Source organism: Megascapheus bottae, chromosome X (genome assembly GCF_031878675.1).
Source record: "Megascapheus bottae isolate mThoBot1 chromosome X, mThoBot2.hap1, whole genome shotgun sequence".
Lineage (NCBI taxonomy): Eukaryota > Metazoa > Chordata > Mammalia > Rodentia > Geomyidae > Megascapheus > Megascapheus bottae.
Genome location: NC_143547.1, coordinates 30,611,066 through 30,622,117, shown reverse-complemented (window position 1 = coordinate 30,622,117; position 11,052 = coordinate 30,611,066). Strand labels below are relative to the sequence as shown.

At 48.3% G+C, this 11,052-nt stretch overlaps 1 protein-coding gene across 1 annotated transcript; it reads right to left on the bottom strand.

The window, feature by feature from the left end:
* Positions 1 to 4,278: 4,278 nt before the first annotated feature.
* On the bottom strand, positions 4,279 to 8,273 carry Usp27x (ubiquitin specific peptidase 27 X-linked). Its single transcript, XM_090327089.1, has 2 exons — positions 8,220 to 8,273; positions 4,279 to 6,835 (listed from the first exon to the last, which is right to left on the bottom strand). Exons 1-2 carry the CDS (start codon positions 8,271 to 8,273, stop codon positions 4,577 to 4,579), a joined length of 2,313 nt encoding a protein of 770 aa, XP_090183215.1. The 3' UTR covers positions 4,279 to 4,576.
* Between the last annotated feature and the right edge of the window lie 2,779 nt (positions 8,274 to 11,052).

Below are 11,052 nucleotides of genomic sequence, written 5' to 3'. Positions count from 1 at the left end.
GGTGTGGCCTAGTGGTAGAATGCTTGCCTAACATGCATGAAGCCCTGGGTTCGATTCCTCACTACCACATTCACGCACACAAAAAGAAGTCTGAAGTGGCACTATGGCTCAAGTGGCAATGTGCTAACCTTGAGCAAAAAGTGTCCAAGGACAGTGCCCAGGCCCTGAGTTCAAGCTCTAGGACCACCACCAGAGAGAAACACTGTATTTTATGCAGGCCATTCTGTTGTCTGATTGCAAAAGACATTCTGGTTTAGAGCACATCGGGACTCCCTGTAGAGAGCAAAGAGCTGAGGTTGACTGTGTGACCTAGAGGCCAGAGGTAATTTCAGTAACTGGCCTGTCTAGGAAATTTGTAGGGGCAGAGTTCTGGATTTCTGGTTAGGTTAGGCCAAGAAAGCATTAGAAGGAGGTACAATGGGCAACAGACCAGTAGCCTATTGTTGGCTCATTCACTCTAAACTTTGTGAGGAAGGCCCTCAATTGTGAGCAGCCACCTTTTTACCTGCATATATACATATAAATTGAATTTCTGTACCTCACTAGCTAACTTAGGATACAGATGGAGTGGAAGTATGTACTTCTTATTTCTTCAGCTCTTGTTCCTATCTGCTCACATAGGAATTCTACCTCAAATATAACTCTGGCTGGGAGTGTGGCCCAGTGGTAGAGTGCTTGCCTAGCATGCATGAAACCCTGGATATGATTCCTTGGTACCACATACACAGAAAGTCAGGAGTGGTGCTGTAACTCAAGTAGTAGTGCAGTAGCCTTGAGAAAGCTCAAGGACAGTGCCTAGGCCCTGAGTTCAAGACCCAGGACTGGCATGCATGCATGTATATGTGTGTATGTATATATGCACATATACATATATATGCATGCATATATATAAACTCAATTACATATGACAATCCACAAGTTACAAGGAAATCTATTTTCACCATATATCATATTTTTCTTCCTTCTTCTTGGCCTTACCTTTGTATTCTGTTCACATAGCTGCTTAGGAAGTAGTTACAGCTGGGCACTGGTGGCTCGTGCCTATAAACCTAGCTACTCAGAAGGCTGGTATCTGAGGATGGCTGTTCAAAGCCAGCCTGAGCAGGAAAGTGCATGAAACTGTTATTTCCAATTTAACCACTCCCCCCAAAATAAAATCTGGAACTGGAACTGTGGGTCAATTTGTTGATTGTTAGCCTTGGGCAAAGAAGCTCAGAGACAGTGCCCAGGCCCTGAGTTCAAGCCCCAGGACCAGCATACACACAAAAAAAGTTATCCCTTCTCAATCCCACCCAAGTCACAACTGCTGTGTTCACTGTGGGGGTACTAGTGAAGTTAAGGCTCAAGTTCTTGGTTACCTGCAAAGTTTATGTTTATAGACATACCTGGCCATGCACCAGACATGATTAAAACTTGCCTGCTAAAAGCTTGATGCTCAAGGTTCCATGATGGCATGATGTAAAAGCAGGTTCTGGGATACTATTACATTTTATGGCTCAATTTTGAGGTTGGTAACTAGTAGGGAAAGAGGGCCGGCTTTGACTGGCTCCCCTGTGGCTGAGGGAAAATGGTACTTTTCAGATCTAGGTGTGAGGTTCAGAAAGCAAGTGCCAGGCACAGTTGCTCCCTCTGGTGGCCTGTGCCTTCCAACCAGGGACAAGGAGTCAGTGTGAACAGTCTCATGTCATTGATCTGAGTTCCTCTTAATACTATTCCTGAGTGCGACACATTTAAAAACCAGCTTCTACATCGGAAAAACTCACAATGAGGAATGAGCTGTTCAAAATAGGCATTCTGTATATATATAAAAAAGATTGTGGAAACATTCCTGGCTACAGGAGGCTAAAAAGACGTGACAATTAAGTGCAATTCTTCAGCCTTGACTAGATCTTATCAGAAATGAGTGAAACGGAAATGGTATAAAAGGAAATTTCTGGGTCAACAGACAAAATTGGAATATGAATGAGACTAATTTTTGAAAAGTACTGTATTAATGTGAATGTTGCTGAAATTATTCCGTGGTGACATAGGGCATATGTTTGTTCTTAGGAAATGCCCATTGAGGTATTCTAGGATAAAGGGCCCTGATTCATGTAATTTATAACTCTCACTCCCTCTCTCTCTCTCTCTCTCTCTCTCTCTCTCTCTCTCTCTCTCTCTCTCTCTCTCTCTCTCTCTCTCACACACACACACACACACACACATTTCTGAAGTGTATATGTGCAAACCATAAAGCAAAGGGAATAAATGTTAATTGTAGGTAAATTTGAACAAAGGATATATTTCCTTTTGTACATTTTTTGTAATTTAGAATTTGTTTCAAAAGGTGTATAAAACATTTTAGAGGCAGTTTCTATGAAAGCAGTCAGAACGTGCTAGTGTATGCCAAACACAAGTCTTCCTGGGGCAAAGGTGAGGAAGGAGGGCATGGCTGGGTCTCATCCGGTATGGCTACCGGACATACCCCAGACCCCGAGACTCCTTACATGAAGTTGCCAACTGACACCTGAAGCCACCATTTCCTGAGCTCCTTTATCCTAAAGACACTAAAAAAAAAATAGCAAAATTTTGCTCCTAAGGATATGAGCCCTAGGTGCTAAAGACATTTTGATTACACCAGGAAGTGTAGCAGTTCATTTATTCATCCATCCATCCATGCACCCAACCACTCACCCAGTAAATGCTCTGAATACCTACTTACTATGTGCTGAGCACTGTGGCAGGGGCTGGGAATGCAGCCCTGAGTACAGAAGAGATGTAGCTCCTGTATTAAGCAGGCCTTTGAGGGGTTAGGGGTGGAACTCAATGATAAGTGTATGCCCAATATGTGTGAGGCCCTGGATTCCACCCCAGCACCAAAAATGAAAGCCTGTGAGCTCACTGGGGGGATGGGGAGCGTATGTGTGCCAGCAAATAAATAGATCTATGAGGTGACCATGAAGTACACATAAAAGCCATGGCCTTTAATCAGAGACAGTTGTCCAAGCCCTGTGAATCTGATGTTCATTTGATTCCCTCCTGGGATCTTCTAGGCAATAGGAGAGGATACATAGTACTTGCCTCTGTTTCAGCTTAGTTCTCTGCCCTTGATCAGGATCAGAGAAGGGCCAATGAGCCATTCTATCAACATCTCTGGGCTGATGGTTCAGTGAGCTTTGGAAAACAACCTTTCTCCTGACTGCTGCCTGTGGGTAAATGTGGCAGCTATACCCATTATACCCATAATGCTTTTAAAAGATCCCTCTCCCCTGCATAGAAAAAAAATCCCACACTAATTACTCGTGTAGAAAGCTGGTAGAATACCAGCCACAAGAATTCCATGAATAGGATTCATGACTTGCTTCCAAATGACAGAATAATTACCTTTAGGGGACTGTTGTGGTTCCCCACCCCCCCACACCCCCCCCTCCCCGCAACACACACTCCACCCCCAGTCCCAGGTAAGATGCTGAATGCATTGCCCAATACACAGTAGCAATGTCTGGGGGAGGGTACCAAGTTGATAGCCTTAGGGAGAGAGTTAAAATCATTCATGTGTGCATGTGTGTGACTTGCATGTGACATGTGACTTGCATGTGTCCTTCCTCCCCTTGGGTCTTGGGTTTGAGATTGACCTTCACCTCTGGGTGGGGGTGGGGCCCGAGGGGGAAGGGGAAGCCCAGTGCAAAGAAGTTTCCAATTCAGATCCAACAAATGTTTACTGAGTCCCTACAAACTTCCAAGCCTTTTACTTTATACTTTGACACATTTTATATCATGTAATCTTTAACAACAACCCTTTAAGGTATCGTCTGCATGTTACAGATGAGAAAACAATCGCAAAGAGGTTCATTGATTTGCTCAAGTATATCATACAGCTTTTTTTTTTAACACACGCACATACTACATTGTCAGCTGAGGCCTGTCTGTGCTGATTGCTTATCTTACAGCATTTCTTGTCTTCTCTACTTTTGGAATGACTGCTTCACTTATACAAGCCCCCTTATTTCTTCTTCTTTTACAAACCCATAGGGGCTTTTCTTTTGATTACTGCATTTAATAGCACAAAAGTCACAAATACAAAGAAACTGGCAAAAGTGTTTGTCAATGAGATATCCCTGCCTCTTCTACTTTTCTGCTTTCACACCCATGTGCAGAATGGGCTACATTTTTTTAAAGAAACTTTTCTCCTTTTCCTCCCAAATGTGTTAACTGTTATGTGATTGGTCAATTGAAGCTGAAACACCCATGGAGAAAGATGTTTTACGGTTACAAGGGCACAACACCCCCCCCCAACCTCCCCCCTCCCCCCACACCTTCCCACACAACCTTTTGGAGGAATATAGATGTACCAGTGTCACGATTTGCCTGCTTCTGCCTTCCCCACCCAGAGCATTCCTGACATTTAATTTCCTTCAAGTGACTGCTTTGCCTAGAACTTCATCTCCCTCCCCTTCTATTTTCTCTTCCAATAGGAACCCTTTGGACACTGGATACTGTTCAGTCCTTACTCTGTCAGGCCCCTGGGCCTGGATCTTGATGCCAGTTGTAGTACAGGTGTCATCATCTTCCATTACAGGTAGGTCTGTGTGTAGCTTCAGTAGGCTTGTGTGTTCATTTCTTTCACTTTTTCGGACTCATGTTCCAGGACCTGTTTGTGATAGAACAGTAAATACCCTTCACTGTCCAGTACGTCCTTAATGCTGGCCTTGGTGATGACGGCATCGTCACACTTGAACCACTGGTCCTTGTGGTGCCGGATGAAGCTGGTGTAGTGGCCACTCTCCAAGGTTCCTTGGTGATTAACCACAGCAAACAAGGAATACTTATTCTCGTTGTTTCCACTATTGGTTGGCAGCTGCAACTGTCCATTCATTCTGCTCTCTTTACTCGAGGCCATAAACGGTGTCATATCCAGCTCCAGAGGAAAGGAAATGTATGTAGTGATCTTGCGCCTCTGTTTGGCTGAGTGTTCAAAGCGCTTGAAATGAAAACAGGCAACAACTGGTAGCTTCTTCATTGTGAGCTGTTTGGTAGACTCCTGGTAGCTTTGGCAACTACCACATTTGATTTTGGCACTGCTTCCTAGGTGCTCTGGCCTCGTAAACCTTCGCAAGCAGTCCGTGAGGGTAGTGATTCCTGGTATGTGGCTTTCTCCATTCACACTGCTCTCCCTCCCAGGACTCATGGGCCAGAAGGAGGCACAAGACCCAGGCAAGTCCAAGCTGATGTCCCAGCACGGGTCTATGGTGGTAGAGACACCGAGGCAGGCTTGACAGGTGACATCAGACTGCAGGCCACCTGTGAAGATTTGGTCTATGATACAGTTACAGTGGTTAGGGTTGTTGGCTGCCTTGCCAACATCATCACCTTTGCAGTGCCTGTGTAACACATCTAACGCTGCAATGAGGAACTCGTGGGCATCCTGTTGCCTGTACCCTGCTAAATGGCGGGCATGTATCCACACCAGGTGCAGTAACTTATAGGGAACGTGAGGAGACGGGTTTCCAGAATACAACTCCCGAAAGAGAGAAGACATCTCACAGACCAGACACAACTCCGGGCTGGGCATTTCGCAACGGTGCCTGTCGGAGAGGAAGAAATCTCTTAGGATGGGAGTGTGGGTCAAGGCTTGCACGATGCAGTTCATAAAGCACGTATTGCCGAGATTAATGAGTCCTCTTAAGCCGATGGTGAAGCTGGAGGCGATTCTCCGTCTCCGTGGGTTGTGCCCCAGCAGTTCTAACTCGGGTTTGGTTGTTTCCCAGGTTGGATACTTCTCACCGGGACCTGGCACTGGGCACTGCTGGTGAGAGACCTCGGTTTCGGAGGAGGCTTGTAATTTCAAGGCTTCTCCTTGCTCTTCTTTGGCAATTTGCTCAATATCTTTGTCATACACATAGTCCTTACACATGAAGCAGTAGATACCGCCGTAATAAAGGTCTACCGCTAAGTTGTGTTGTTTTGTCTCGGCGTGCTCGTGAATGTGTTTCTCTGTGAAGCAGCCAAAGAAGACACAGGAAAGGCAAGAGTGGAGTCTGTTCAAATGGGTGCCACACACATGGCAGATGCACGACTTTGCTTTGCTTTTCCTAGTCTCGGGAGTTCCACACCACACGAAGCATTGGTAGATGACCCGCAGCTCCTGTCTCCAATTCTCTCCCAGCTTAAAACTGTTCACGTGGGAACAACCTGGTGGCCCCAGCGCAAAATCCACATCCACGCATCCGCCCCCAGGGCCGCGTCGGGGCCGGGGCCGGGGCGGGGGCCGTGGCCTAGGCTGCGGCGGGGTACGAAGCCGGGTCTGGGGCCGGGGCCGGGGTCGGCGACGCGGGGCACGGCTGCGGCGCGGAGAGGGATCGGGGGGCCGCGGGGGATCGGAGGGAAGGGTGGGGGGAGGAACCTCGTCACTGGTGCCCACACCACCGCCGCTCCGCTCTGGGGTCTCATCCTCCAGCTCCTGCTTCGGCTCCCCCTTTGGCGGCTCCTGCTCCGCCTCGGGTTCGGGCTCGAGCTGGAGCTCAGCCCGGTGGCCCGGACTCTCCGCCGTCTCCACCTTCCCGGCAGCGTCCACCTTCCCCGCTGTGGTCTCCACCTTCTCGGTGGCGTCCACCTTCCCCGCCGCCGCCTCCACCTTCCCGGCCGTCTCTACCTTCTCCTCTACCTTCGCCTCCGCCTCCACCTTCCTCTCCGCCTTCTCCGCCGTCTCTGCCGTCTCCGCCTCCTCTCCCTCCTCCGCCTCCACTGGCAGCGGCTCCTCCCCCTGCTCGCCCAGCTCCAACAGCCACTGGGCGTGGCGGCGCGGGGGCCACGCAGACCTCGGGCGTCCCCCGCCCGGCCGGAGGGAGCGCGGAGACTAAGGCTTGCTGGACCCAAAAGGGACTTTCACTGAAGGAGGAGGCGGCAGCGGAAGCAGGCGACGCCCCCGGGAATCCTCCCGCCGAAGCCCCCTAGTGGAGGCCGCTTCTGCAGCCAGGCCCCGTTTCCTTTAATTCAATATTTCCCAAACTTGCTTGTTCACGACAATCACGTGGGGAGCCGGTTAAAATTACAGATTCCTCGGCTCCACCCGTTCGGCCTTACTGAATCACACTCGGGAAGGGAGGTGCTCCGGAACCTGGATCTCTTTAACTGGAGCCCAAGAGACTGCTTAGGATCAGGCAAGTTTAGGAAACACAGCTCTAATTCATTGAGGCTGGCGGGAAGGGGGGCGGGGACCGCGCAGTCTCTTTAAGGCGCTTCCAGTGCTCAGCTCCAATCGCTGCTCTGACCCCCTTCGTGTCTCCACCCCTCTCCTCGTCCTTCCCTCGTCCAGCCTGGCTTCCCTTAGCGCTGTGGGGCCGGGGGCCAAATGGTTACCAAGGCCAGAAACGTTTCTGAAGCTGCGAAATGAACCCTCACTTGTGGGATCCCGGGGAGCGCAGGCAGACGCCCTGTGTCAGTATCACTCCTGCAGCTGAGCCTGCTCCACAGCCTGTGCCAGGCTTCCCCCCCACACCTGCCCTCCCCACGAGGGATGAAAGCTCCAGCTTCTCCCGAGGGGCAGACCCGCGCCCTACATCTGGACGGGAAGTGCTCCTAAGGCAGCTGAGCCCCAAGTGGAATGTCTGTGGCGCATCTTCTCAGCTGCTCCGTCTGCTCTGGGCCGGCCTCTTGCCTCCTCAGGCTCCCAGGACCATGGTGGGATTGAGGGTTTGGCAGTCAGCCTCCTGGCTCAGCAGCCCCAGGGCAAAACCCAGCTCTCCTCTATCTCCAAGGCCAACGGGAGGAGAGGAGCAAGCCACTTTGAGGTTATCTCGATGGTTGAAACCTCTCCCCCAGGCTGAGAGAAGAACACAGAGACCCTTAAGCCCTACAAGTCTCCTAATGGGGCGCGGGGTGGGGGGGGGAGCAGCTGGGATATCTGTCTTGTGGAGCTGCCACAGAGAAAAGGGGTTAAGTGCCTATCTGGAGAGTTTCTTGGAACTCCTGTGCTGAGAGAGTTCTTGGAGAAATGAACAAGCAGCTCAGATCGTGAAAATGGTTGTGGGAAGCAGCTGCAAGCTGTGGGTCCTGAGGATCAGAACCCAGTGTGGGGATTGCAACTCCTGGAGCAAAAGGAAGTGTTCTGAGCCGCTGGTTCCTCAGTCCTGGTGGCATTCGGCTGGGGCCAGTGCACACTGGCTGGTTTATTAGGGCCGTGTTTTCTGTAAAGCAAACCCAAGTTCACTTTGGATGTCACCCTTCAGTGGGCAACCTACAGGGAGGGGGTGGGGCAGGCCACCTGGGGTTAGCAGCAGATGAAAATCAGGCATCTTTCAGCCCTTAAGGAAGCTACCTGGTCTCTTGTTAGTTTAGCGCTGCCCTCCAACCAAAGTCAACTCTGTCTTCACTTCCTCTGTGGTAGGCACTTCGAATAACTGCAACTAGCAGATCAATGTGATGTTGGCTGCTGTTAAAAAGCAACTCTGCTCATAGACTATAGGAAAGTACTCTTGTGTGTGTTGAGGGGGGGGTGTCAAGGGGCTTCAACTCTGCCTGGACGCTGTTCCTGAGCTCTTCTGCTCAAGGCTACCACCCTACCCTTGATCCAAGCCCCACTTCCCAGCCTCCTGAGTAGCTAGGATTTTGGGTATGAGCCACTGTGCCCGTGCCTGGCTTCAGGGGAGTACTCGTATCCTTAGCCTTTTACAGGCTGACATCCAAGAGGCCTAAAGACCTCTGTATTTGGGCGTGTATCATCGAATAATAGGCATCTTATCCAGGCATTAGTAGCTCTCTCCTTTAACCTTTTCCTAGCCATGGCAGGAAAAGTCAACATATGCTTACCTCAAAATAACTGGCAAAAAGCTGGAGGAAGAGGTGTGGCTCAAAACGCTGAGTCCCAGCCCTGAATGAAAAAAAAAAAAAGATCTTGAGGCTACGAGCTCAAGCCTCAGTACCAACAATAGAGACAGAGACAGAGAGATTAGCTGTGTTACACTGAAGTTGTCTGACTAACTTCTTCAAGTAGCCCACACCTGCTTTATGCCCAGGCTAATAACGTGTTCTAGATGTAGAGGGCTCTGCCGCCATTCACTCAGCATATGTTTATTGGGAATCCCCACCCTCAGCCAGGAATTGTACTAGGAGTTGTGGACAAAGCACTAAAGCAGCGGCTTTACCCCTCGGCCAGAATCAGGACTGGCTTTTCCAAAAGGAACATATCACTAAGCAAGTGTCTCCATCACTAAAGGAGAGGGGCATTGCACACGCGCAAGCATATACGCACGCGCACGTACGCACATAATTATATACACCAGAAACAATTTAGCATTTGATTTTTTAAAATGTAGTCCCCGTAGGAAAAAAAAAATCACAGCTTAGTTGTTACTTTCTTACATTCATTTCTTCACTATGTTGCTTTTTTTTGGAATCCCATGTGCAGGGTGTCACCATATACATATACATATATATATATATACAATATATATATTTTTGTGGGGGAGTTATGGGGCTCCAGCTCGGCCTGGGCGCTGTTCCTGAGCTCTTCAGCTCAAGGCTACCACCCTACCCTTGAGCCAAGTCCCACTTCCCATTTTCTGGAGGTTAAATGGAGATAAGAGTCTCAGGTCCTTTTGTGCCCAGGCTGGCTTTGAACCTTGATCCTCAGATCTTAGCCTACTGAGTAGCTAGGATTATAGGCCTGAGCCACCGCTCCCGGCTTGTCACCACATTTTTTTAGATGCTTTGTGCTCATGTGAGACTCCATGTGGTCCCTGGGAAAATGTCACCATTCTTGGCTCACAAAGATCTGACAAATCCTGGCAGCAAGGTGCTAGTAGCTCACGACTATAATCCTAGCTACTCAGGAGGCTGAGATGTGAAGAACTCAGCCTGAAGTTAGCTGGGGCAGAAGAATCCATGAGAGTTATCTCCAACTAATTAGCAAAATACCTGAAAGTGGGGCCGGGAGTTTGGCCTAGTGGTAGAGTGCTTGCCTAGCATGCACGAAGACTCTGGTTCAATTCCTTAGTACCATATACATAGAAAAAGGCGGAAGTGGTGCTGTGGCTCAAGTGGTAGAGCACTAGCATTGAGAAAGCCTAAGGACAGTGCTCAGGTCTTGAGTTCAAATGCCAGGACAGACAAAAAAAATCTGAATATGGAGATACAGCTTGAGTGTTAAAATACCAGCCTTGAGCAAACAAGTCAATTGGAAACATGAAGGCCTGAGTTCAAGTTCCACAAAACAGCTCCTGAAAATCTGTGTGCCTAGGTGCCAAAAATAGCTCTGACCACAAGTGGCAAAAGAGCAAATGACAATGTGTGTGTGTGTGTGTGTGTGTGTGTGTGTGTGGTCTATCATAAGGCTCTATGTGTTATTTAATTTTTTTCTTCTGCACGAGTTATCATACCAATCAGTGCTAGGATATGACGAGTCAAAATATTCTTTATATAGTCCAAAAATCATTTATGCTAGTACTGGGGCTTGAACACTCATGGCTGATACTATCATTGAGCTGGCCCTCCACCCTGGCCCTTTGCTGCTTAATTGGAGATAAGTGTCTCATGAACTTTCTTGCCTATGTTGGCTTCAAACTGTGATCCTCAGATCTCAGCCTCCTGTGTAGCTATGATTATAGGCATGAATCATCAAATCCCAGCCTATAGTTGAAAATTTTAATAAGAAACTGTTTACATAAAGATCTGTTGAAGACAGACAAAGCTGTATAGCATTTCTGAGAGGAGTGTGTGTGTGTGTGTGTGTGTGTGTGTTCACCAAATATTGCTTATTGCTACAATGAGACAAAATTAAGAATAAATCCCATCCTAGTTTTTGTTATGTTAAATATTACCCACAGAAAAACTCCTTTTCATTAATTGGGAATGGACATTTAGCATTAGAGCTCAAGTGGGTGAATCCTTTTGGAGAGATTTTGAGGGGAAATTACACCATGATTTCGGTTCAAAATTATTTTTTCATGATTAATAAGCTGTCAACTCCATTGGACTTTTCTTCCATTTTTTTATTGGAAGCAAACAATTGCAAACAATCTTGAGGTGTGAAAGGATTTGATCCACATTCGTTTGTTAGAGCAATTTGTTTGTCTG